This window comes from Alosa alosa, chromosome 23 (genome assembly GCF_017589495.1).
Source record: "Alosa alosa isolate M-15738 ecotype Scorff River chromosome 23, AALO_Geno_1.1, whole genome shotgun sequence".
Taxonomy (NCBI): domain Eukaryota; kingdom Metazoa; phylum Chordata; class Actinopteri; order Clupeiformes; family Clupeidae; genus Alosa; species Alosa alosa.
Window position 1 is genome coordinate 16,288,891 of NC_063211.1, and position 25,959 is coordinate 16,314,849.

Genomic DNA, 25,959 nt, shown 5'->3' on the forward strand with positions numbered 1-25,959 from the left:
ATAAAGTCGCGGTGACCATTACAGGACGTCCTCTCAAAGTCTCCGCCGGACGTAAAGGGAACCCTACACAATGTCTAGGAGGTGACTTTCGCCAGGGGACCTTTAGGGGACGTCGCCAGGACTTTATTTTGTTTACTGGGTACAGTGCTGCTATCAATTTGCTTGGCATAACCGCATTTATAGTTTTCTACAAATGCAATCAATCAAATTGGCCTCCATCACTCAACCAACGCTAACGGTAACATTATTGTACCTAGGTCCTTATTGATATTATAAGATTAACGCACCTGCAGTAAAAACCAAGCATGTCCGATAAACATTCTCAGATTTATTTCGGCTTCAAGAAGAAATGGGAATTACATTTCATGTGAACATCGTCCTATCCTTATTAGACGTTCTCTGCGGTAAACTACAGTCCTTTTTAGCGTCTATTGTTTTTCCAACCCACTTTTAACTTCCAACAAAGTTACATCTCACTGCAACGATGCGCCATCTAGTGGACAAACGACTACATATCGGCAATACTGGAAATGCAGCCATGATGATGATGATGAATATTTGGCTTTCTTTTAATCCTACTGAATTTGTAATTATGTATCGGCCATTCTAATACCGATAGTATGTGCGTGCCTGTGTGTGTGTGTGCATTTGTATATGTGTGCACCGCCATCTACAGGCCAATGAGTTTACAGTCACTAAATGTACACATAACCTACATTTTTTTAGACCCCCCCATGGATGAAATTCTACGAAACTTGGCATACCCCCAGAGAATGCCAGGTCAATCATACACATAAAATTTGGTGTAGTTTTGAACATCTTAACTGAAGATAGGGGCGATTAAAGCAGAATGATATTGCATTTTCATTTTTTACTGGGGGGGGTGCAAATCACAAATTAGTGATTATGGGCCAGGTTGATGTGGGCCCTTGAGACCAACATACCATAAAAGATTCTTCATCCTCAGTGCCACGGTTCAGGTAGTTATTTAGGAAAAACTGCTTTTTTTGCGGTTCAGGGGGCCCAGCACGGGGGAGGGGGAGTGGCTGCCGAGGACGAAACGTAATTTTTCTGTAAAAGTCTAGTGGGGCTACATACCCACCAAATTTCATGTGCACCGGTGTTTCGGTGTCCCGGGTATCGTTGACCAAAAATTCAGGAAGTAGATAACGGGAAAAAAAAAACTTTGACTATCATTATACGACCGCTTCGCTAGCTTTGCTAGCGGCGGTCATAATATTAATAATAATAATAATATGTTTTATTTATATAGTTTCCTTTAGCTTTGCCTTTTTTATAATTTATGTGGTCTGTGTTTTTTTTATGTTGAAGTCCTTATAATGTTTAATGTTGATGAAACTAGCTTGTGTAAGTCATTTTACATGTTTCCCCTTACTGCCTGAGTCATACTGCCTGAGTCTATTTTGCAAAAATCTTGTTCCCACTTTTTTTACTCTGGTGACCCTGATATCAGTCAGTGTGGGTTGGTTGGGGCTGATAAGAAGTTATAACTAGACGTTTACGAGACCTTTTACCAAACAACATCTCACAGAAGTGATTTGCAAACTCTTTGATCTACTTGAGCAATTATATTTATGTAGTGATTTAAAATGTATTTTCTTCAAAACTTTTTATTTTAAATTCTATACCACATATTATATCCCTGGGAATTTGACAGATGTCATACTGAATGAGGAGTCATAGTCATACTGTGTGGCCTGTCTTTCAGTCTTGAACAGGAAACATCTGATGCTGTGTGTGATACTGAGGTCATTCCAGGACTTGAATGTTTACATGAGTATTATATCCACAAAATGTAGCCTACAGCTGATAAAGCAGGCTTTGAGGGGGGGGGGCATCTAATCACCAACCCAGTGGCAAAGATTCATTATATGAGTTCTGGGTGTAGTAAAGCATTAACCGATATTGATTAACCAAAGCAACAAAATCCAATCTCAGTAAACTAAAGCATATAACATACACATCATTGCAATCTATGTGATCTACATACGAGCTATAGTGTTATTGCTTCACATGTTGTAGGCCTAGTCTGCATCTTTCTCAAAATCACCCCATCTTTCTCAAAATCACCACTAAAAGGAGTGATATGCTGCTCTCTGGGAATACATAGACATAAGACCAACTGGCCTCACCCTCAGACTTTCAATGGTAGCCATGGCTTGTTCATGTTTATCTCTAAGCTCTCTTAACTGAGACTGAATATCATCTCCCCCAGAGGCTGTAGAAGTCCTTAATAAAAGGATAAAAGGATAAAGCCTTTGAAACAGTGTCCCTTGGACCTGTCTGGATGGCTCAAACATGTTTCTAAGCCATGAAAGGTTTTAACACATAGTGTAATTTAATGTAAGAGATGCCTTAGCACAATACCAACAACATTGGTTTTAAATAATCACAGATTGCATGGCACCTTTCTCCAGAAGAGCAGGTGACACCTATTACCATATTACTTATAATACAACACAATGAAGCTTAAATAAAGCATTTGTTTAAAATGTACAGATGATCTGTGTATTTCATGCCTGTGAGACTACATTAAGCTAATCTAATAGTAGATTCATGGAATTTTATATGCCTAAATACTAGCCATGACACGTTAATATTATTGTGTCTTCATTTAGAAATCAGAGGGGTTAGGATGCCACCTTTGGGTGGGCATTTTGCTTATTTGGGGGGCAACAAAAATTCGGTAAATGGGCGCAAAAAGTATACAGCACAATCTTTTAGAGCAGACCCCTTGGCAAATACACAGGCCCCTAACCTACATATATAAACGAGGTGAATAAACAATATGTAGGTTTTCACAGTATTATAGTGGTGTTGTAGATCGATACAACTCAGATCCATTACAATAATAATTATTTACAGAAATATGTAGCCTATAGAACAACTATCTGCAGTACAGGCCAAAAGTTTGGACACACCTTCTCATTCAATGTGTTAGATTCATCAAAACTATTAATGAACACATGTGGAATTATGTACTTAACAAAAAAGTGTGAAATAACTGAAAACATGTCTTATATTCTAGTTTCTTCAAAGTTGCTATTTTGTTTTAATGTAATACCATATTGCAAGCCATAACTTGACAAATATTCATCTGTGGGTCAAATAACTTTGCATTCATTCATAGTTTTGATGCCTTCAGTGAGAATCTACAATGTAAATAGTCATGAAAATAAAGAAAATGCATTGAAATGAGAAGGTGTGTCCAAACTTTTGGCCTGTGCTGTATCTATCTAGCTAGCTATTTATCTAGCTCTCAGTTATCTCATGCATCTGTTTTTGGAGAGTCAGCCAATTTAAAATACATGATAAGAATATGTAGTGTTGTCACAATACCGAAGTCAAGTATTCAGTAAGGTCTGCCTTTTATTTTGATATATGCTTTGCCATGTGTTGAGTGTAGAGTTTGTGAGATATTCCACCGAGATTATGGAGTGTGGAGATGGACGCAGAGTGTGCAGAATATGATTAAATATAAAGTAAATTCAACGCTAATTTTCTCGCAAACCGTTTATCAGCAACTACTAACTACTAGTTTACTAGTAATTGACCATTTATCAGCAACTAGTATCTAATAGCATTGGAAACCTTAGGTCTTGCTCTTTCATATGTGATATGCGTGTGGTATCGGCGTGACAAGTTTTTTAATATAGCACATTTCATACACAGGCAAAACAAAAGCAAACAGTAATAGCTAGTAGAAGCATAGAATAGTCAAAGAATAGTTTAAGAAGTAAAGAATTAAAAAGAAAACATAAAACACACAAGGTAATAGTAACTAAAAGGGCAATAAAAGTGTTTAAAAAGTAATAATTAAAAGACAAAAAACAACCGAATGATTACTCAGTGATAGTGATACTAAACACCCAGTGAACAGTAGGACTCTATGTGTACTTTGTGAGCAGTTCAACACATTTGTCATTTGTCGCCTGTCGGATATAATTTCTTGGGGGTACTGCCCACCCCAGCTCCTCCCATAGACACGCCCCTGAACCAAGCAGGAGTGAGCAGAGTCTCTTCCTTTTGCATACCTGCATGCATTTGCATGTATGCATCTATAACTTTCCTGGAGCCTATTCCTAGGTTTGGTTTAAAACCTTGGTCAGATTTCTCACACTGACCTGAAACTGGTTGGACAAGAGCCGTGCATACAAACATCGATTTCACAAAACTATATGGTAAGACATTACTTTAGACAAAAAACATTCTAGCCTTTTATAAATGTAAGTCCAGCTATTGATAAAGTAAATATTATTTTATAAAGTAGAACTTATTTTCTCTTTGATAGCTTTTCTTCTCTTTTTGTTGTTTCCATCAAATTGTATCTGAATATAATTATTTTATGATATGTTTATTGCATTATTGCCATTTCATGTAGGATAATACATAGTTGCTCCAAAATGCTGGAACAAATCAAAATAGTGTTGAAATATCTGAATTTATTGAATAGGGCTTTGCACTTTGACTGAATCAACCCTGTAGTTCATCTTGATTTTTACACATTTTCATTTTTCGCTGGGCATTCCAGGTGATATCAAACAAACTGCAGTTGTGTGGTTTTGATGAATAAAAATGGAAAAGCTTGATCTGCCCGACTGGATGTCCCAGCTGCCTACTGAGCTCCATTCAGTTCCCCTACGGGACCTCGCCATACCTGGTGAGTACAGGTTTCCTCAGCAGATAGTGGCTTTCAACATCGTCTTGAGACACAAACAACCAGTTGTGTTCAGCCCTTAACTACCATGGCATTCTGAAGTTAATGCTGCATCTTGTGTCCTAGCAAGGCAATTTTGTGGGAGAGAGATTTTGAATTTTTCTTCTTCCTGCATATAATACAAATAGGGATTATAGGTACTGCATGTATAATTGGAAATGAATGAATGATCATTTGTTATATAATGCAAGGAAGAAATAGGCTACATTTTTGTTTGCTTGTTTGTTTGTTTGTTTGTTTACAAATACAAACTTTGATAGTTTGTTCGTTAAACATATCTGTACATGCTTTACATTTCCAGGAAGTCATCACACCATGACCTACTGTCTGGATGGCTCGTCGGATTTGGAGCCCAATGCATCCGAATTGCTGAAGATCCTAAAAAAAGTCTTCGGTCATTTTGTCGATGACATTGTCGAGAGATGGGCCACAACACAGGTACAGAATTACTTCAGTACAGATTTACCTAAAGGTGTAATCCACAACTCTAATCCCGTTCCTTTTCAGCCAAATTCAGCTAACTGCTCCTATTGGTGCTCCAACTGTTCAGTGTGTGCTCTCAAACAAAACTATTCACACATAGGGCCCTAATTTAATGTAAATCGCAAGTAAAGTGAAAACTCTATCAACAAGCAAAGAAGTTCTCGTGCATGAACTAGCTGACTCATCAATGTGTGTGGTTAAGGTCTTGCTCCTGGTGTCACATTAGCAAACTGATTTTGTCCAATTATTAAATTAGCTTTGGTTTATACTTTTCACTTTTTACTTCAAATTAGGGCCCACAGTCTTCTTACTTAACAAACCTATAGATTTATAGACTGTATAGTCACTGAGTCACTGAGGACTGAGTCAATTCTAACCAACACATTTCTTCAGGAGAACAAAAGGGTGAGATGTGACTTGATGTAGTGCATTCAGTGGTGCTTCAAGTTAAAGTTTTTGTGTGTGTGTTTGTAGATGTGTGACACTGTTCTTGTTGTTTTCTAGGAACTAAATATCATTCAGCAGCTGGATGCAGGTGTTCGGTATTTTGATTTGAGAATTGCTTGTAAGCCAAATGATGTCACTCACATCTTGTACTTTGCCCATGCACTCTACACTACAGTTACTGTGGAGGTAAGGGTCTTAACAAACACACACACTCTGTTGCCTTGTTCTTTCAAACTGAGACAAATATAATGTCGTGAACCACTCAATGAACAAGTTAAGGAGAATCGGTGCATTGAACTGTCTGTTTATCACCTGATGAGTTCAGTGTCCAGTTGCGTCTGATTGAGTTAGTCTCCCTAAAATAATGAATGAAAAATCTATCAGGATTTGTCAGCATCTTGTTGAAACCTGGCTAACTTCAGACAGTGAAAATGTTCTTGCTGAAACCTGTCCCCCAGGGTAAACAAGGGGCTGGAATTGCCACCATTCTCTCAAACAAATATACTTGCACTAGAGCCAATTTTGGTGATTTTGCTTCCTTTGAGTATATCGCCCTCACTCTGACTTAAAAAGATCCTGTAGAAAAGTTGAGAGAACATGGAGAAAAACTAAGTTACAGGTTCACCGTGCCACATTTTAAAAGAAAAAATATAAAATTATAATAGAGCTATTTGGAATGAGAGAATGATCCATTTCACTAAGGTAATTGCTGAAAATAGTGGAAACTCTAGGATGTTGTTATCCACCATTGACAGGCTACTGCATCAAACACCTTTTGACACACTCAGTCAGGCATCCTCTCTAAGATGCAAAGAATTTGCAGACTTCTTCAAAAAAAGTAGTTTCTTTAAGGGAGGCTATTGGTAACATAATGTAATAACTTATAGTACAGCCTCCCTAAATACCTCCCTCAATGTAAACAGTATCCTTGTAAACAATTCCAATCAGGTTTTAGATCAAAACACAGCACAGAAACGGCCCTAGTAAAAATAATCAATGATCTCAGACTGGCCACTGACTTAAACAAAGTCTCAATCCTTATTCTTCTATATTTGAGCGCGGCATTCGACACCATTGATCATAACATTCTAATTCACCGCCCTGCGAAGGTCTCTCTGACAATGTTTTAAACTGGTTTCAAACCTACATAACTGGCAGATATTTAGTTAGTCTAGGAGATCATGTGTCTGTAAAACATGACTTGCCTTTCGGTGTGGCCCAGGGGAGCTGCCTTGGTCCTCTGCTCTTTTCCCTATACTTCCGTTAGGAAACATCATAAGTCAGCATATTGTAAACTTTCACAGCTACGCAGATGAATCCCAATTATATATTTCTGTGGAGCCAACTAACCCATATGGCCTTTGCTCCCTTATCACATGCTTAACCTCCATTAATCAGTGGATGAGCAAAAACAAATTTAAACTAAATGATGACAAAACAGAGGTACTTTTGGTTGGACCAAAAATCAAAGCGAGACAATTGTTCTTAGTAATCTTGGGAACCTGGCACACCAGGTCAAAACAAAAGTAACAAGCCTAGGTGTCATCTTAGATGGGGGCAGCTGTGGCCTACTGGATAGCACTTCGGACTTGTAACCCCAACCAGTAGGAACGGCTGAAGTTCCCTTGAGCAAGGCACCTAACCCTTCACTGCTCCCCGAGCGCCGCTGTTGATGCAGGCAGCTCACTGCACCGGGATTAGTGTGTGCTTCACTTCACTGTGTGCTGAGTGTGTTTCACTAATTCACAGATTGGGATAAATGCAGACCAAATGTCCCTCACAGGATCAAAAGAGTATATATACTTATACTTATACTTATACTTATACTTATACTTATACTTATACTTATATAGATGCAGAGTTAAGCTTGAAGCCCCGTATCAGTAAAGTTACTCAGACAGCCTATTTCCACCTGAAAAACATTGCAAAACTGCAGAAAAACTAATCCATGCCTTTATCACTAACAGGTTAGACTACTGCAATGCACTTTTTACTAATCTCCCCAAAAAAACGGAACCGGAAAGTTTTCAGACCCTTTCAAGTTTTCCACATTTTGTTATGTTTTCAGTCATTTCAGTCATTTATTTTTTAGAAATGTATAAAACACTCCAACCACCTCATCACCTCATTCGAATGTCACTCAGCAACCATAAGATTACATCAGAAAGATGTGCAGTGGTCTTTTACATTTTTCCAGACCTGTATTACATATATTACATATATGACATACAGTATGTCAGAAAAATGTATGCGCTCCATATTCAGGGCAGGCTTATACAGATATGTATTTACCTTGGATTCTCATGCTCCCATAGGAAACCTTCAACAAAGTTCATCAGTGGTTGGCAGGCCACCCAAAGGAGGTTATCATTCTCGCCTGCTCAACATTCGATGGTGTGGATGTTAGTGATCATCAGAGTTTCATTGCCCAACTGATCCAGCTCTTTGGGAAGAAACTCTGCCCTAAAATGGTTTATGCATCTCATTTGACATTTTTCTGCAATAATAATAAGTGAATCACATTTTAAGTAAATTGTTTTGTATACTTGCATTGCTGCAGTAGCATACTGTAGGTCCATTTATGGTTGAGGAAAAGATTGTTTTGCGAGGACATTCCTTGTTGTTTTCAGTTGTGTAGTCCTGCAAGCAAGTTGTGTTATTTTCAACACATATTGTGTAACAAATAAATAAAGAGAACAACACAAACTGTGTTGTCCCTATCTGGACACAGAGATGTGTTAAAAAAAGAACGCGAGTGTGTTTTTTCAACACATTCGTTTTAAGAGTGTTTCTTATGCTTATCTGCTTGTTTCCTCCAGGCGCGCCCCTCTCTTCAGCACTGCTGGGATCATGGATATCAAGTGATCCTTTCCTACGCCCATTCAGCAGCTTCTGGCCACCAGGAGCTGTGGCCAGAGATTGACTACTGGTGGTCTGACCAAGACAGGACATCAGCAAGTAAGGTTATACAATACTTGGATGACCGCTTGAAGGGCAAAGGACAAGATGGCAAGTCTATTACTATTATTATTATTATTATTTATTATTATTATTATTGTTATTATTATTATTATTATTATTATTATTGTTGTTGTTGTTGTTGTAATTGTTTGCTACCTATTGTTGTGTGTTGAATTGAAAGTTAATTTATGTTTGCCTGTTTGTCTGTCTGTTTACCGGCCTGCTGGATCCTAGATACCCTCTTCATGTCAGGTCTGAACCTCACTCCAAATTCAGACTATGTGGCGGCAAACGTATTGTCATCCATAAAGGAAATGACTCTTGCTGCTTATCCAGAGTTACTAGCCTGGGTCAAAAGGCAACACTGTGGTCAAGGCAAAGGATGCATCAACATTATCGCTGCTGATTTTGTGGGTGTTAATCAATTTGTCCAGCTTGTCATTGAGATCAATCGGAAAAAATGATCAAGTCATTTAATTCATTCACTTAAGCAGGAAAGATAAAATAATTTAAAAACCTGATAAGAGACACTTCTAAAAGGGAATAGGGGACAGGGAGGGTACTGTTCCGGAGGGTACTGTTCCGTATACTGGGTCCTGTACCTTTCATTCCGTATATTAATGACTTGTCAGACATATGCCCTGATGTACAGTAGGTCTCCAGATGTATGCTGATGATACAGATGTGCTGTATGCATCTGGTACTATACCTACAATTTTGTTGTAGACAAACTAAATACTAAAAACTAAAAACTAAAAACTACTTGGCTTGAATCAACACTAAACACCTAGTGTTTAAACACTAAAAAACAATTCTGTTTTTCCATTAATAAATCAGCTGCAACACAACCCTTGAATGTAAGTGAGCTCATCAAAGTGTCAGAGGTAAAGTATGTATAATTCTGGATATCACCAAATCATGGTAATTCCGCAACAATCTTGTACTCATGCCTAGTCCTCTGTGTTTAACCATTTGCATTGTATCTGTCTTTTCTTTCCTTTGTTCTTTTATACCTCTTTAAAGTATACTTTATTGCTATCTATCTCTTTTATTGCGTAGTCATAAAAGCCCTTCTAGGGACAAGTTTTGTAAATTGGAATAGCTAGAAACACCATGATAACTTTCATCAGAGAGTTGTTTTCTGTTTGTCTATGCATACTGTATCATGGAATTCCATTCATGGGGGGCCATACAATAAATTAATTTATGCCACCTAATTAAACATGAAAAAGCAAAAACAAAGCATTGTATTTTTTTTTAAGGATAATTATGACACCCTCTGAATGCATGCCAAGTTTTGTGGAATTCCATTCATGAGGGACCATACAATAAATTAATATAGGCTATGTGGACATTTAATAACTGTACACTACGCACGCACACACACACAATCATAAACACATGCAAACACACACATGCAGGCACACACACACACACACACACACATTTTGACAGTTTAAAATGCATGGTCACTAGCGAAAAGTTTAAACAAATTGTCAAATTGTTTGTCCAGTTCACATTAGGTGTGGTTTAGTTATGAAATGTTATCAAAAGTCCGGCGCAAGAAGATGGGCCTTATGTTTCTTAATCAGTCATGGGTGTGTTTTGGGCGTAACATCCTTTAAACCAATGAGAGTGACATCAGTCATTCCCTTTAACAGCAAGCACCGCGACTTCAAACAGTGCATCGGTATTTTGATGGTCACTGGCACCGGCACATTTGAAAGAATCTGCTTGCACGCGAGACCATATGGAACAGGTATTCCACTAACCATGCTTTACTAAAACCTAGCACAGACACACATACACACACACACAGGTATGCACACAATCACACACACACATGCATGCACACACACATAAACACACACACACATAAACATGCACACACATACACCACACAGTAGACATGCATGTTCATGCACATGCACACACACACACACACGTACACATAGACTCACACACACAGGTACGCACACAATCACACACTCGCACACACAAAGACACACGCACACACATACACACATAGTAGACATGCACACACACACAGGCACACACGCACAGACTCACACGCACACACACACACACAAACACGTACACGCATGCACACACACATATATACAAAAGCAAACATGCACACACTTATACACAAAAATTGCAGAGTAGGAGATGGAGACAAATTGACAAGCGTAATTTATTTTTGCAGGACTGAGTGACGGTCCTATGTTATACCACTTTGCGGTACATCTAGTTTTACTTGTTTCTCCTTACATTCTAAGTCAGTCTATATTGTAAAAATCTTGTTCTTGCTTCCTTCACTGTGGTGACCCGTAAATCAGTCATGGTGGGTTGGTAGAGCCTGATAGGAAGTTATAACTGTTCACGAGACCTTTTACCAAACAACATCTCACAGAGCCACAGAAGTGACTAGCAATGCTCAGTAATCTACTTGAGCGATTCTATTTATGTATTGATTTAAAATATTTTCTTCAAAACCTTTTATTTTAAATTTTATACCACATCTTTATCCCTGGGATATGATTATGACCGCCGCCATGCTAAGCGGAAGCTCAAATCAAATAGGGATTGTCAGAAGTTTTTTTTTTTTTTTTTTTTTTTTTTCCGTCATCTACTTCCTGATTTTTTGGTCAACGATACCCGGGACACCGAACCACCGGGGCACATGAAATTTGGTGGGTATGTAGCTCCACTAGACTTTTACGGAAAAATTTTGTTTTAGATCCCCGGGGCCCTCCCCGTGCTGGGCCCCGAACCCAAAAAAAAGCAGTTTTTCCTAAATAACTACCTGAACCATGGCACTGAGGATGAAGAATCTTTTATGGTATGTTGGTCTCAAGGGCCCACATCAACCTGGCCCATAATCACTCATTTGTGATTTGCACCCCCCTGTAAAAAATGAAAATGCAATATTATTCTGCTTTAATCGCCCCTATCTTCAGTTAAGATGTTCAGAACTGCACCAAATTTTATGTGTTTGATTGACCTGGCATTCTCTGGGGGTATGCGGGGGTTTCGTAGAATTTCATCCATGGGGGGTGTCTAAAAAAATTAGGTTATGTGTACATTTAGTGACTGCACACTCATTGGCCTGTAGATGGCGGTGCACACATATACACATGCACACACACACAGGCACCCACATATTGTCGGTATTAGAACGGCCAATACATAATTACAAATTCAGTAGGATTAAAAGAAAGCCAAAATAAATATTCATCATCATCATCATGGCTGCATTTCCAGTATTGGCGTTAAGTAGTCATTTGTCCACTAGATGGCGCATTGTTGCAGTGAGACGTAATTTTGTTGGAAGTTAAAAGTAGGTTGGAAAAACAAGACGCTTCTACAAGGACTGTAGTTTACCGCAGAGAACGTCTAATAAGGATAGGACGATGTTCACATGAAATGTAATTCCCATTTCTTCTTGAAGCGAAATAAATCTGAGGATGTTTATCGGACATGCTTGGTTTTACTGCAGGAATGCGTTAATCTTATAATATCAATAAGGACCTAGGTAATGTTACCGTTAGCGTTGGTTGAGTGATGGAGGCCAATTTGATTGATTGCATTTGTAGAAAACTATAAATGCGCTTATACAAATTGATAGCAGCACTGTAATTGTATCTTTCGACTATCATTTGTTGCTTTACCAACGTTACACCGGTCTGATACAGTTTTGCCTATGCGTGAGACTTTTGTTTTAAGTGCGTGTACGTGCAGGGTGTGAGAGGGGAATCGATGTGCTTTGATTCCAGCTTGGTAGTTGTAGTCTGTGAAATTAAAAAGCACGTGTGTGTGAAGTATCCAAACAATGACACCTTCATTTCATTATGGCTGCTTTAGCAACACACCTTAAGCTACTGTGTAGTGGGTCCCATTTAGAAGTGGCTACTTCATTCGCGCTTTCCTTGACTCATGGAGCTGCGTGCATTTTATTACAGCTTTTCGCCACGATATGGCAGTTTAAGTCCGCTTGATATTGTAAGGCGTGAGCCATTGGTTTTCAAAGGAGATTTTATTTGTGTCGCAGCCTATTGACAATTTATGTTGTAAATAGGCCTAGGCTACCTTATAAGCCTACCTGTAGCTTAAGGAAGCTAACAGCTTTCTATTAGGATCTAGTTTGTTAGTTACAGTTTTGTCATAACTCCCTGATGCATTTTGCATTTAGAATAGCCAGAGCGTGGATATCTCAATCGGAAAATTAAACAATATCGGGTGCCTATGGACTAGGGTGAACCCAGCCTGATCTGCCCGCTATTTATTTTTTGATTTCTTAAAAGATTGAGCTTGGTCTGGTGAAAGCCAGACTAGCCATGGACCTCAGTTACACAATGCAAGGGAACATGAATCAGCCCATATTTGCACGAACAATAACGGACAACAGCTATTCAACTTTGGCCCGTTAAGATGTGTATGAACAGTCTAGCGTCAGTTATTGTATTATTACATGTCAGTTATTTGCACCACTGGTTAGATGTAAAACAGCATTTCGTTTCAGACTACTGTTACTTAATTTGTGCATTAACAATAACGTTTCAGACTACTGTTACTTAATTTGTGCTTTGACAATAAAGTATCACATGAACTAAAGATGACTAAAATCTTATGTAGGAAGAAGAAACATTCACAAAAAATCCATCCAAAAATGACCTTTGTTTTTGATAGCTGTTGAAAACGGCATGGAACTGACAGAGATGTTTTTGTTTATAAATAAATAAATAAATAACATTATGCTGATACCTTTTGCTTTTCCCAAATACAATGTAGCCTACAGGTGTAAGTGACCTTTCATCAATCCAGTTGCAATGGATGAACTGAGGTTTTATAACAATGCTACATTTTCTGTGGCTATTCTACAATCTATTCACCTTTTCAGCACCAGTAGGCTACTTTCTGTGCAGCCGCACACATACACACACACTCAGGCATGCCAAACAAGCATAGGCCTACACAAAAGTTTCAAGAGTGGGGGATGGAGTAAAATATGGAGACAAATTGAAGTGTGATTTCTTTTCGCGGAACGAATGTACAGGACTGAGCGGCGGTCATATTTTGTACCGCTATGCGGTACATCTAGTTTGACAGATGTCATACTGACTGAGGAGTCATGTGGTCAGCCTTGAACAGGAAACACCTAAAACTGTGTGTGATAGGTCATTCCAGGACTTGAGTGTTTGCATGAGTATCCACAAAATGTAGGCTACTCTGTGTTAACATTGGAATAAAGCTGAAAGCAGGCTTTGAGAAGAAAAAAAAAAACATCTTATCACCAACCCAGTGAGAGTTTAAATATGAGTTATAGGTGTAATAAAGCATTATATTGACTACCATTGATGTGTTTCAAATTTCAGTAAACTACCTAAACAACTAGTGTAGCCTATATATCAGAATATTTGAGTGATCCACGTATGTCCATTTGTTGTTGCTTCTGTTGTAGCCTAACTGACTGCACTGCCTGTAACTGTACTTAGTCTAGGCCTACCTCAGTCTAAAAGAACCATACAGCAGTGCAGCCTATTATTTTGTTCTCAAAAGGTTTTTCAGGTGGACAAATATTCACGAAGAACGGAGAAAGCAGTATTCTAGACATAGTCTAAACTATACAGTTTAAAGTTTTTGTAAGGCTCATTTAAGCCTACGTGTATTTTAGTTTGAATAAATCCATGTGACCAGTTTGCGGATCCCACACCGGTTCACTGAACTCGGATTTTACAATTTCACACAGTCCCTAACTTTCCACGTTAAATATTCAGATGAGTTGTCAGCACAACGAATGTCACGAGAATGTCTTGCTTTTACTCGTGTTCGCCCACAGCTTTCCGGTTGCTGGAAGCGTTACTCCGCTAGGCTATAATATAACTCGAATGTCGCCTAAATGTGTATGGAGTTGCACATGGAGTCCAGGTAGGTTTGGCCGAGATAGGAACAATCGTGTCTTAACAGCGAGATGCCACCACGGAAAACAAAGAGCGTTGTCTTCCGTGGGCTACCTCTTCACTTCACCACACCACAAAAGCTAAACACCAAGACCTAAACTGGTTTTGTTTGTATGCCATACAAATATTTAATACAGTGCATTTCACTGTGCTTTCGCTGTCACCAGACAGTTGTAGGCGTACAGTAGGCTAGCCTCCTGTGACCGGAGACCTCCTCCAGGGGCGTTTGCAAAAAAGTTTGCGGACTGTAAAAGATTTACGATAGGCTAGTTCAACTTATGATACAAATGCCATTTGTTTAAAGGTTTAAGAACCAATAACGCTGTCTGCCATCAATTATATTTTAGGTAGGCTATTGTCCTAATGAACTGAATACATGGAGAGGGGCTCGAACATGACGGACGAGAAGGATTGTGCGGACTGGATGTCACATCTTCCAGATAAACTCTGGAGGGTACCACTATGGAACCTCGCCATCCCAGGTGAGTCTTCGTGCTCTGAAAACATATGACCATTTTATAATAAAAAATGCATAAAGTGCTTAGTTTATGAACTGTGATCATTTTTATGACTTCCATCCTTTTCTTTATGAATACCTTCAGCATGATTATTTAATGCAAGACATTCATTTTAACATGTTTGTGGACAATTGACATCTGTATATAATTTCAGGTAGTCATGACACAATGACCTATCATCTGGATGACCATTCACCCATTGTACCGTCTGCATCCTACTTTTTGAGAATGCTAGACCATTGTTTGCCCTGTTTCACACGCCCTTATATGAAGAGGTGGGCCACAACCCAGGTATGTCTCTGAGTAAGGTGAATGTGTAGGTCATCTTCATTCTGAATGACAGTACTGTAAATTCAATATATTACATGTTGCTGTACAGTATCTACAGCATCAAGAGTGGGCATCATCATAACCTCTCACAACAATCTCACAAAACTAACCATCCTATTCACATGTGACAGGCCTTTATTTTCATTGTGCTATCATTGTACTACATAAACATTGCACATAGACCTAGTTATTATCATACATACTATTGTAGTTGACTGTGTCATTGTAGATATTTGTGTGCAAAGCTAGCATATGAACAAACAGGAAAGCCGGGTGACTAGAGGTTCCCTCTAATGTGAATCTGTAGACAAGGGACATTTCAGATCAGCTTGACGCGGGGATTCGGTTCCTGGATCTGAGGGTCGCTCATAAGAGACAAGATGACAACGATCATTTCTATTTCGCCCATGGAATCTACTCTAAGCAGACTGTGAAGGTCAGGACAGACGCCCTTTCTTAACAAACAAAATAACATGTAATGTAATCAGTAGCAATAGCGTTCATTCTTTCCCTCTTCACAAATCCGTCATAGTGATGCACACTTTTACCTTATTTTATTATATAGTAGGCCTAAACACTTTTGCATGCTTTGGTACCCATTATATTGTAATAATGTGTTTCTATATCCCATCAGTCATGAAATAACTCATGTTTTGTCTTCCTCTATATCCCATCATTTCTCCCTCCCTTTTTTGGCCTCAACAGGACACCGTCACAAATGTAGCACAATGGCTACAGAAGCATCCTAAGGAGCTGGTGATCATTGCATGTTCAGCATTCGATGGCATGAATAAAGAAGAACACCTGGAACTTATTTACTTCCTGAGAGGACTATTTGAGAAAAAACTGTGCCCCAAGACCGTGAGTTAGTCTGAATCAGTATCCTTTGCTTACCAGGGACACAGACATGGTTCTTTGTTATTTACAGGGTTCCCATGGATCCTTGAAGTCCTTGCAAGTTTGTGAATTAGAGTTTGTTTTGAAAATAGACATAAATAGACTTAAGTAATTGAAAATGCCTGCATTTATATAATTTGTGGTAGAAAGGATATTGGGTCCTTGAATTGGAGAAAATTGGCCTGGAAGGTTTTTGAAAAGTCCTCAAATTTGCATCATTATATTCAACAGCCAAATCTTTCAATGCATACTAAGATTCAACCTGTATTAAACTCATTAAATTTTAGTATGAAAGTGTCTATCAGCGTTATTCTACTCTTTGACGATTAGTAGATATTGGTTTGAATGGCCATAACCCTGGCTGCCAACAAGACAGCAGTTGTCAATATAACAGCAAATCCGATCACCGCACTGACTGTTTCTGTAATAGGGAACGTCAGAAATGACATCTTAATACCCAACCACAGATCAGGTCATGTGGCTGAGGCAAATTATCGCACACGAGCAAGAGAAAAGACTGAGTGTACTTTGAACGTGTGTTTTTGCAAACATACAGAACTTCCTTCGGTATGACTGGCCTCACCTTGAACTGTTTACTGTTAATTGTCACACTATGTGTCTTCATATGTCACGTGACAAAAACCATAATTACTCAACTCTTTGGCCCCACTATATCAACATCTGTTAATTACAGGAAACCCCCTCCCTCAGTCTGTGCTGGGAATGTGGCTATCAGGTGATCCTCTCGTATGACAACCCAGTTGCAGAAAAATACACTGGCTTCTGGCCGAAGATTGATTACTGGTGGGCCAATACGCCTGACCCAAAGGATCTCATCTTATTTCTTGAGGGGCAGAAAGAAAGTGGAAGGCCAAAAGGTTTGGGATATTTTTACATAGATATGTTTTGAAAATATTCCGTGGAAGAATACATACATACATTATCTATACCCTTTTGCTATGTTTTATTATTATTGTTGTTTTATTGCAGAGTTATTTTTTGTGGCTGGAATGAACCTCACAGAAGATGTACAATATGTCTTGCAGCATCCTTGCCAAACTATGAGGAGTATGACTTTGAAAGCCTATAACTTTTTACTTGACTGGGTCAAGAAGCAGCATCCGGGTCCAAGTAAAAGAAGTCTTAACATCATCTGTGCAGATTTTGTGGGAGACAATGAATTTGCTCATATTGTGATTGCACTTAACAAACAAATTCTCTGTTGATCTGTGTTGGTTTGATCTGCTGCAAATGCATTAATATCAGTGAGCATATGCACACCTGTTTGCACAACTGTTTCCAAGTCTCAGAGCTGTCTGTTATTGCAAAAGTCTATTGATATTTGAGGCTCCCCTGTCCTCCATGCTCACAAAGGAGAATAGGTGGGCTTCATGACTTGGTCCAAACCACTTTGTATTTTCTATTTACAAAACCAGGACTGTGTAGAAGCGCCTGCTCAATCTTATTAAGTCATGTTTCGAAATGTGTTTTTAGGCTGTCATGTATAGTCTGGTTAATATTGCAGGCTACGTATTTAAGCTGTTCGAACTTTATTGACGGTCCCTACAGTTCAGTGTTTCTTCTTCCGGCTGCTCAGGTTTTGCGAGTTTATTCAAAGATAGTAACATTGTTGCAGCCTATTCTTATTTGAAGTGAAGAGACATTCTGGGTCAGCCTCTCTATGTTTAACGGTAATAAATCACCACAACAACCTACAGTTTGCCAGTTTTTGGAAGACAGGCTATACATGGATTTCTATGCAACGTCACGAAAACATGCGTGCGCAACCAAGAGGCAGAACAGCATAGAGCAATGCAAAAGAGCAAATGAATAAAATTAGTTTTTGTGCTGAAAACTGCACCAATTCGAAATCACGATGGTTAGAGAATGTTAAATATGTTCAATATCCCTAACGGAAGGCATGTCTTCGCCAAAAATGACAAAATGCGTTAAAATATGTTATATTAATATTGCAAATTCATGTCAAACTTTGAAATATAGTCTGAAATGAGATGTTATTATCATTGAGACAACAGGGGTATACAAAAAAATCAGATTGTAGCTTACAGCAGCTGACTATTTAGGTTAAGTTTATAACGTTGTGGACGGCCACCAAGCGTCTTCTGCCTCACGGCAGCGCGCGCATCTAGTTTTGTTGGTAAACGGGAAACCCGTGTATATGTCTCGTGCAAATTGCCTTTAGCCTACATGATGTAATAAGGCAAACCACTTTTTTAACGTTATCGAGAAAACAACGCCATCTAGGGGAAGATGAACTGCAGAACGTCTTGCAGAGAAGTTGCAGTTGTAACGTGTAAGCAGTTCTGTCCAAAATGTCAGTTTACTTTAATGCCTAATATCAGTTATATATTATCACAGCTGAACACAGTAATGTATTTATGGTGTTAAATCTGGCCTTTATTTGTGTTTCAACATGTGAAAGGGTGTCTTAAGTTTAGGTGCCTCTCTTTTCACACACTAAGGTGCTTAACACTCTACTTAAGTGATTATCTTGTCCAGTGCTTCCACACACCACTGGGTCCTCCTATTTGTTTTGGTGTTCCCGCATGTGGTAAATAAACATACCCATATACATCCAAAAACAGGTATATCAATCATGGTTGTCATTTTAGTCTTTTTGCATAATTTTGTAAGCTCTTTTTAAAAAGCAAATAAATAAATAAAAAAAAAGCATCTTTATTGTCTAACTTATTTGTCTGTATGTTGTACTATTGCCAGAAGGGCAGTGGAATTATGAGCTGAGAAATATCCAATGTGCATCTCACATGATATAGGCTAGTTAGCCTACACAGTCATGGATATAAAGCATTTGAGATAAGAGATTAGAAGTCATTTCACCGCTGGTTTTCTCTCTCTCTCTCTCTGTCTTTCTCTTTCCCCCCCTCTCTCATCCTCCTCCTACCCCTATCGCTTAAACAGATTACCGCAGATTCACTGTTGCTGTTCGAGGCCTGCACTGCTGACTGCTTCAGAGCGCATCTGAATTGGCTTAGAGCAACAGACCTACCAGATGGTTCTAGAGAGCCTAGGGGTGTCTAATTACCCAGTGCTTAATCAGCCTTCCCCCTGACCAGAAGCTGACAGGTAAACACAGCGTCAGGACTTCTAGTCGGTCCCAGGTGCCTCTGGGGAGCCCTGCACTTTCTGGAACTTTCTGCCAAGAGGGAAATACCCCTGGAACACACTGGAGCAGCTAGTCTGTCAGTATGGATAAGAAGGAGGAGGAGGATGATAGCATCTTCACGACCTGGAGGCAGGGTTTTGATCAAGAGGTGGTGACCGAAGAGCTGGACGCGGAGAGAAAGTCCAGCTTGAATGTCCCCAGACCTCGTCGATCCATTGCCAACCGTCGAGCTTCACTGCCCTGTCCGGTAAGCTCTCTCTCTTAGTGTCTCTCTCTCTCTCTCTCTCTCTTTGTGTGTGTGTGTTCATGACGTACACACCAGAGAGTCCTTGTAGGTGCACATACAGAACAATTACTGCTTCATTTAAGTTTATGTAATGTGAGTGATAGTCTAAAATCTCTGGGTCAGGTAACATGAATTTCTAGCGTCTGCTTGTTACGTGTTCAGTATCAGTCAAGGGCTTACTGCCATAAGATTGTCAGCTGAGAGATTCCACCTTCACCTCAATGTCAAACCTACATAGGCCTATCTATTTCTATCAGCTGACCTCTTAGCTGTGACTGGAAATGCACCATCAGTGAGAACCTTTTGTAATTGCAGAGAGAATGACAATTCTAAGAATACCAGTGGTTATGTTCTTTCAGTTTGAAAAGGAGACTGTGAGTTGGATATACTCTAGGCCTATGTTCTCATGTTGAGATTTATTCGGCAACAAATACAGTTCGAGTTTAAGGAACGTTCACAGTCCCGCTCTTTCATGGTGGTGTTTTTCATAGGTTTTTTCATACCTCTAAAATAAAATCCATGATTAGGAATCTGAATAAGTAAAACTTCTCACTGTGTCCAAGAACAGCTGATATCGCCTTGTGTGCTGTGATCAGTATTGAATACTAGTTTAATATCATTGGAAGTCTTCAGCTCCATATATTCTGAATTTCCATTGTATACGGACAATTAGCAGGTACAACGTTACTTTTGTTGTTTCAGACACTGAAAAGCTTCATAGGCCTATGTAGTGCTCCTGAACCTAAATGTTTGTATAGCTTCTGCATTGATTTATTGTGCACGGCCCACAGACAAAACAGGTTGTACACAAAAGTGTTGTTTCTGGCACCGCTTGACTTGGGCTGGGGAAAGGTGTTGTTGTTTGTTTGGTTTATTTTCAGGTTACCTCTGGCTACTGTCCATTAGGAGGAGGTCCATCTTAGTGAGGTGTATTTCAGGACAGTCCAGCTTTGTTACTGTTGGTTTACATTTACATTTATTCATTTGGCAGACACTTTTATCCAAAGCGGCTTACACATGTCAATTATATTACAAGGGCCCTTCTCCCCAGAGTAACTTGGGGTTAAGTGCCTTGCTCAAGGGCACAACGGTGGAAGCCAGGAATTGAACCAACAACTATTCAGGCTACTGTAATGCTAGCCCAGCTCTTGCTTAGCCACTATGCTACCACCACCTACTCTTGTTACTGTATTCTTCTACCTGTCTGTCTGTGTGTCCTGACCAGATGTGCGTCAGATTTTCAGACTAGGTAGAGGGTTGTCACATTTTGGTCCTTGATCAAATGATCGATCAACATGATCACTTGGATCCGGTTCAGAATAAGTGCTGAAATTTAGTTTCACTTTTTTTTACACTGCAAGACAGGGGTGGGGCCACCTTGTGTCTGTGCTGGTTTCTGATTGATGCAATGTTGTCATGTGAGACATTATTGAGATAACAGAATGTTTATTTAAGTCTAGGTTTTATGTCCGTTAGTGTCCAGTGTGTGTAAAGAATAAGGATGTGCTGCGCTCTTCAGATAAAGTGACCCAGAATTGCACCCTTATTGATTTGACCGGTTAATCCATCTGACAGCTCAACTGGCAAGTTGGAAATATCAGTGGAGGTTTTCTCTTTCTCTCTCTCTTCCTCTCTCTCTCCTCTCGCTTTCTTTATGAAACCACAAATGAGGATTCAAAAGAGCATATTTTCCTGTTGCATTGCTATTTAATCAATATTACAATTCAGCAGCACTAATCAGCATAAGGTACTAATCTATATAAGATAAAACATACAAATTGGCCATGTGCAATGTGCAATGTGCAAATAGTAACAGTAACAAACCACCTATGACGATTCAACAATATTCAGCAGAGTGAGTAGATGTCAACATACTTGTCAACAAAGCTACTGTATGTGTAAACTAATTATAACTTGACCCCAACAGGCACAACCACAACTCTAAGCCAATTTGTACTCCTTTTTGTCAACATAACGCAATCAGGATGTAGACCCTTTATGGTGGTCCAAACAAAATACACACACTCACACACTGAAAATCACACTGTTAACAAATGTGACTGATGTGGGAGGTGGGTCACTAGTATTTTACATATTTTACATTGCTAGGCGTCGGTAGATATGGGTTGAGATTCAGTAAAATCTGAATATACAAAATCTTTGCTTCCTGCTTTCCTTCTTTCTGTTTTGAAGTCTGAAAGGTTGGGCTGCAGCTCCCTAGAAATTACACTCCATTATTTTTTCAATAGCAAGCCGGAGGTCTAAAAGCACTATCCGAGCTTCAGAGGTGATTCATTAACTTTAAGGAATCATTAATCCATTTAATCATGCATTCCTTTATGTTGAAATCTGTAATATTTGGTTGCAACACCGGCAAAGTAGCAATAGTACAGTTGCTACTCTGTAACTTTCTTAATTATTGAAGTTTTAAGTTAGTTTTTAGTCATATGTTTAGTCAAATTGCAGTATTCAATTGAAGTGTTGTCTTGCTGTTCTTCTTTGTTAATTTCCTCATAGGCCACATTAAACGCCATGCAGCTGCAACACCTGCACAACGCCACTATGGCCCCCAATCCTGCCAGCCACAGCACCAGGAAGGAGGGCGAGTTGCGGCAGCACTACCGGGCATGCCACGCGGGCATCAACGGCGGTGACGTGTGCCCCAAGGCCAACAGCACCCCTGAGAGAGAGAGGCGGGCGCCTGCCATTCCCACAATCCCCGAGGTCACGGAGACACCAGAGAAGAAGACCCGGTTCAGGGGCAGAAACGTCATGTCTCTGGTGGGTTCTGGTCGTGCTCTTTTTTTTCTTTCTTATTTTATGTTTAGTGTATGCTCTTTTAATTATGCTATTGCATGTACTTTGCTTTGTTTTATAGAATAGAATATAGAATAGAATATATTTATTTGTCATCGTCACAGGTACAACGAAATTAAGTGCATTCCTTGTTCAGTGCAAAAGCAGCAATAAATAAGTAAAAAAGTCACTATGGACATAAAAGGACATAAAAAAGTGCATAAAAACTTTACACCCCACACATATCCCACCCATACACATCCACATTCATAAAATGTAAAAACATAAAGCTATGCTTTGGTAGCACTGTTCAGTGAGATTATGGCTGTTGGGTAGAAACTGTTTCTTAGTCTATTTGTCCTGGTTTTTATGGATCTGTATCTCCTGCCTGATTCAGTTAGTTCAAACAGTTTGTGACCGGGGTGTGATGAGTCTTTCAGGATGGAATTGGCCTTTTTGAGGCAGCGGGAACGGTGCAGTTCATCCAGAGAGGGTAGAGGGCTGCCGATGATTTTCTGCGCTGCCTTAATGACCCCCTGGAGCCTCTCCCTCTGTGCCACAGTGCAGCTTGTAAACCAAACACAGAGGCAATATGTCAAAATACTCTCAATTGAGCAGCGATAGAATGACACCAGCAGATTTTGAGGGATGTTGTCCTTCCTGAGAACTCTCAGGAAGTAAAGTCTCTGCTGGGCCTTCTTCACTAGCCCAGTGGTGTTGATGCCCCAGGTCAGGTCCTCCGTGATGTTGACTCCCAAGAAGCGGAAGTCTGTGACCCTCTCCACACAGTCCCCCTTTATCACCAGTGGCTGGATGTCTGTCTTTTTCTTCCTGTAATCCACAATGAGCTCCTTGGTCTTAGCTGTATTAAGGAGCAAGTTGTTGGCCTCACACCACCCCATCAAACGCTCCACCTCATCTCTGTAGGCGGACTCATCCCCCTTGGAGATGAGTCCAACTACTGTGGTGTCATCTGCAAATTTGACCAAGGTGTTGCTGAGGTGAGCGGGGGTGCAGTCGTGGGTATAGAGGGTGTAGAGCAGGGGGCTCAGCACACAACCCTGGGGTGAGCCAGTGCTGGGGCTAAGGGCGGTGGAGGTGTGGTGGCCTACTCGTACTCTCTGAGTGCGGTCTGTCAGAAAGTCCTTAATCCAAAGGCAGGTGGAGTGTGGTAGTCCGAGGCCTGATAGCTTGTCCACCAGTCTGTGGGGCAGGATGGTGTTAAAAGCTGAGCTAAAATCTATGAAGAGCAGCCGAGCATAGCTCCCCTGCTGCTCCAGGTGGGACAAAGCAGCATGGAGCATTGTTTTAACAATGATCTAGCCTGTTTTTATTTACGGTATACTGTATGAAGCATATTTCATTGTGTCTGTGGATGAAATGTGCTATATAAATCAACTTGGCTTGCCTTAAATACGTGGTGACTGGCAGACACTTACTGTCTTACTGAGCCAAATAACTGTCACATAACTGATGTATCCTGTCTTTAAGTGCTATACCTAATGCTTTTGTAAGGGACATGAAACTATGTAAATTGTAGTTCTTGCCTACACTAAATTTGTATATATACCATCTTTCAACAGGATAATTTTGGGCTCAGTATATTTTAGCTGGATGACAATTTTGTTTCTTAAACCACTTTCTGACTCATTCTTTCTCGTTCTCTCTTGTTCTCTCTAGAGCGATGCGGACAGCATTTGCCTAATCTGTCATCATGATCTCCACAAAGGTGGGGGAGGGGTGAGGGAACTACACTGCACACACAGTTTTCACTCGGAGGTATGTGCCTGCCATCTCCTTCTATTTCTTATTGAAGGAATATTCCATTTTGTCCAATGAAAACACATTCAGTAAAGTGTAGGTATATTCCATTTAGTTCATCAAAACACATTCAGTAAAGTGTAGGTAATCTTAAAGCAAAACCAAATAACTTTTCCTCTGTCGCACGCACACTATTTGCTTATCCAGCACTGGCTTTGCAAATAATGATGTCAATAGACAAGGTAGAATATGTTGCATGATTTTATGAAAGTACGATGTATTGCGACATCATGCAAGTCAAATTTGTAGTTTCTTATGTCTCATTCCATCGAACAGATCCGCTACCCGATCTGGCAAACTTACATAGTGCAGTTATAGCCGATAGAGGGCCGCGAAGCGAATGCAGAAGTGCCATTCACCCTGTTACGAGTTGATGAACCACTGAAACAATTTTGGAAACATTATTTTAAGGTACAAAAAACACTTTGGTGTTGCTTGATGCAGCTGATGCAGTCTGCCACCTGATGCAGTCTGCCAAGTATCAGTCAATTAATCAATAAGACTGAGTAGGAAGAAGAATTTTTCTTTGTCCCCTCTACACAATTCAGTGTGTTCTCTAAAATCTTTACTCTGAGTGCGAGGACTAGTTGTTGCCATGTATACTGTTAACTGTGTGTGTGTGTGTGTGTGTGATGTGATGTTTTTTGTGCAGTGTATAGAGGAGTGGCTGTGGAGAAAGCAGGCCTGCCCCACCTGTCGCGTGCACGTGGCCATGCCCGAGCCTCTATACTGGACGTCCACTCGTGTCAAAGTGCCCTAACTACGACCCCCCCCATACAGACACACACAAACACACCCAGACCCCCCCCACACACACACACACAAACACACACTTCACCAGCAACTTCACCAGCACATCCTGGATCAAAGGAAACCTAAACTGCAGAAGAGACTCATTCCTGACAACTGTTCAGCAGAAAGGACAATAAACAGATTTTTTTTTTTTTTGGTAATTGTAATTTCCACCATAATTTTGGCTATAGGTTTTGTTTGTAGACGTATTTGTTGTTGTTTGTTGGAAGTATTTTTTATTTTGGACAGTCACTGAAGGAAAAAAATGCTCCTGTGTACATACATGTAAATATGATTGTATGTTGGTTGCCTGATATATGTCTTTTAAAAAGTAGTGTTGACAGAGGGAAGACATCAGGTATAATTTAGTGTGTAGGTTAGAGGTCACATATTGCATTATTCCCTTTAATATCAATTGGAATGTTTATGCCACTGAAATGTGTTTGTATAGGGGAGTGTTGTGGGCTATATGTGGTTGTTTTAAGGAGTCACATCACTAACATAATTATGTTGATGTTTCGCAATTTCTCAGTGGCTAGGCCTATCAGTTTAATTCAGTTGTCTGATAGGCTGTGTTTGATTAGTCAAGTCAAGTCAAGTCAGATTTATTTGTATAGCGCATTTAACATGCACAGAGTGCAACCCAAAGCGCTCCACATATAAGACATTGTCATTGACACAGACTAACAAAGACAATAGATGCTGGACGGAGCGGCGTAGTCGCCAGCGTACCCGTGACACCAAGACATACATTTAAGAAATAGCAAACACAAAAGATGCCGGAC

At 39.8% G+C, this 25,959-nt stretch overlaps 3 protein-coding genes across 5 annotated transcripts; all 3 read left to right on the forward strand.

Annotated features, from left to right (window-relative positions):
- The first annotated feature begins 4,558 nt into the window (after nucleotides 1-4,558).
- On the forward strand, nucleotides 4,559-9,831 carry LOC125288672 (PI-PLC X domain-containing protein 1-like). The gene is made up of 6 exons (XM_048235218.1): nucleotides 4,559-4,681; nucleotides 5,040-5,176; nucleotides 5,726-5,854; nucleotides 7,984-8,139; nucleotides 8,488-8,677; nucleotides 8,864-9,831. The coding sequence occupies exons 1-6, from the start codon at nucleotides 4,597-4,599 to the stop codon at nucleotides 9,091-9,093; spliced, it is 927 nt and encodes a 308-aa protein (XP_048091175.1). The 5' UTR covers nucleotides 4,559-4,596; the 3' UTR covers nucleotides 9,094-9,831.
- Nucleotides 9,832-14,407: 4,576 nt separating this feature from the next.
- On the forward strand, nucleotides 14,408-17,632 carry LOC125288866 (PI-PLC X domain-containing protein 1-like). Of its 3 annotated transcripts, none has more exons than XM_048235544.1 (7): nucleotides 14,408-14,557; nucleotides 14,937-15,071; nucleotides 15,262-15,398; nucleotides 15,745-15,873; nucleotides 16,143-16,298; nucleotides 17,029-17,212; nucleotides 17,325-17,632. In XM_048235544.1, the coding sequence occupies exons 2-7, from the start codon at nucleotides 14,966-14,968 to the stop codon at nucleotides 17,558-17,560; spliced, it is 948 nt and encodes a 315-aa protein (XP_048091501.1). In that variant the 5' UTR covers nucleotides 14,408-14,557; nucleotides 14,937-14,965; the 3' UTR covers nucleotides 17,561-17,632. The 3 variants fall into 3 exon arrangements, with proteins under 3 accessions (XP_048091501.1, XP_048091503.1, XP_048091502.1); XM_048235546.1 differs by having other exon boundaries at nucleotides 17,381-17,632; XM_048235545.1 differs by having other exon boundaries at nucleotides 15,266-15,398.
- Nucleotides 17,633-17,772: 140 nt separating this feature from the next.
- Nucleotides 17,773-25,874, forward strand: si:ch211-207l14.1 (probable E3 ubiquitin-protein ligase RHG1A). The gene is made up of 4 exons (XM_048235547.1): nucleotides 17,773-19,726; nucleotides 22,283-22,546; nucleotides 24,242-24,340; nucleotides 25,035-25,874. The coding sequence occupies exons 1-4, from the start codon at nucleotides 19,562-19,564 to the stop codon at nucleotides 25,140-25,142; spliced, it is 636 nt and encodes a 211-aa protein (XP_048091504.1). The 5' UTR covers nucleotides 17,773-19,561; the 3' UTR covers nucleotides 25,143-25,874.
- The last annotated feature ends 85 nt before the right edge of the window (nucleotides 25,875-25,959 follow it).

What these genes read in the sequence shown, in the direction of transcription:
- LOC125288866 (XM_048235544.1), top strand. Translation starts at nt 14,966, where the DNA reads ATGGAGAGGGGCTCGAACATGACGGACGAGAAGGATTGTGCGGACTGG. An exon ending in AAAAACTGTGCCCCAAGACC is followed by an intron (nt 16,299 to 17,028) that starts GTGAGTTAGTCT and finishes TGTTAATTACAG; the next exon opens with GAAACCCCCTCCCTCAGTCT. An exon ending in AGAAAGTGGAAGGCCAAAAG is followed by an intron (nt 17,213 to 17,324) that starts GTTTGGGATATT and finishes GTTTTATTGCAG; the next exon opens with AGTTATTTTTTGTGGCTGGA.
- si:ch211-207l14.1 (XM_048235547.1), top strand. Translation starts at nt 19,562, where the DNA reads ATGGATAAGAAGGAGGAGGAGGATGATAGCATCTTCACGACCTGGAGG. An exon ending in GCAGAAACGTCATGTCTCTG is followed by an intron (nt 22,547 to 24,241) that starts GTGGGTTCTGGT and finishes TGTTCTCTCTAG; the next exon opens with AGCGATGCGGACAGCATTTG. An exon ending in CACACAGTTTTCACTCGGAG is followed by an intron (nt 24,341 to 25,034) that starts GTATGTGCCTGC and finishes TTTTTTGTGCAG; the next exon opens with TGTATAGAGGAGTGGCTGTG.
- LOC125288672 (XM_048235218.1), top strand. Translation starts at nt 4,597, where the DNA reads ATGGAAAAGCTTGATCTGCCCGACTGGATGTCCCAGCTGCCTACTGAG. An exon ending in ACGGGACCTCGCCATACCTG is followed by an intron (nt 4,682 to 5,039) that starts GTGAGTACAGGT and finishes TTACATTTCCAG; the next exon opens with GAAGTCATCACACCATGACC. An exon ending in ACACTACAGTTACTGTGGAG is followed by an intron (nt 5,855 to 7,983) that starts GTAAGGGTCTTA and finishes ATGCTCCCATAG; the next exon opens with GAAACCTTCAACAAAGTTCA.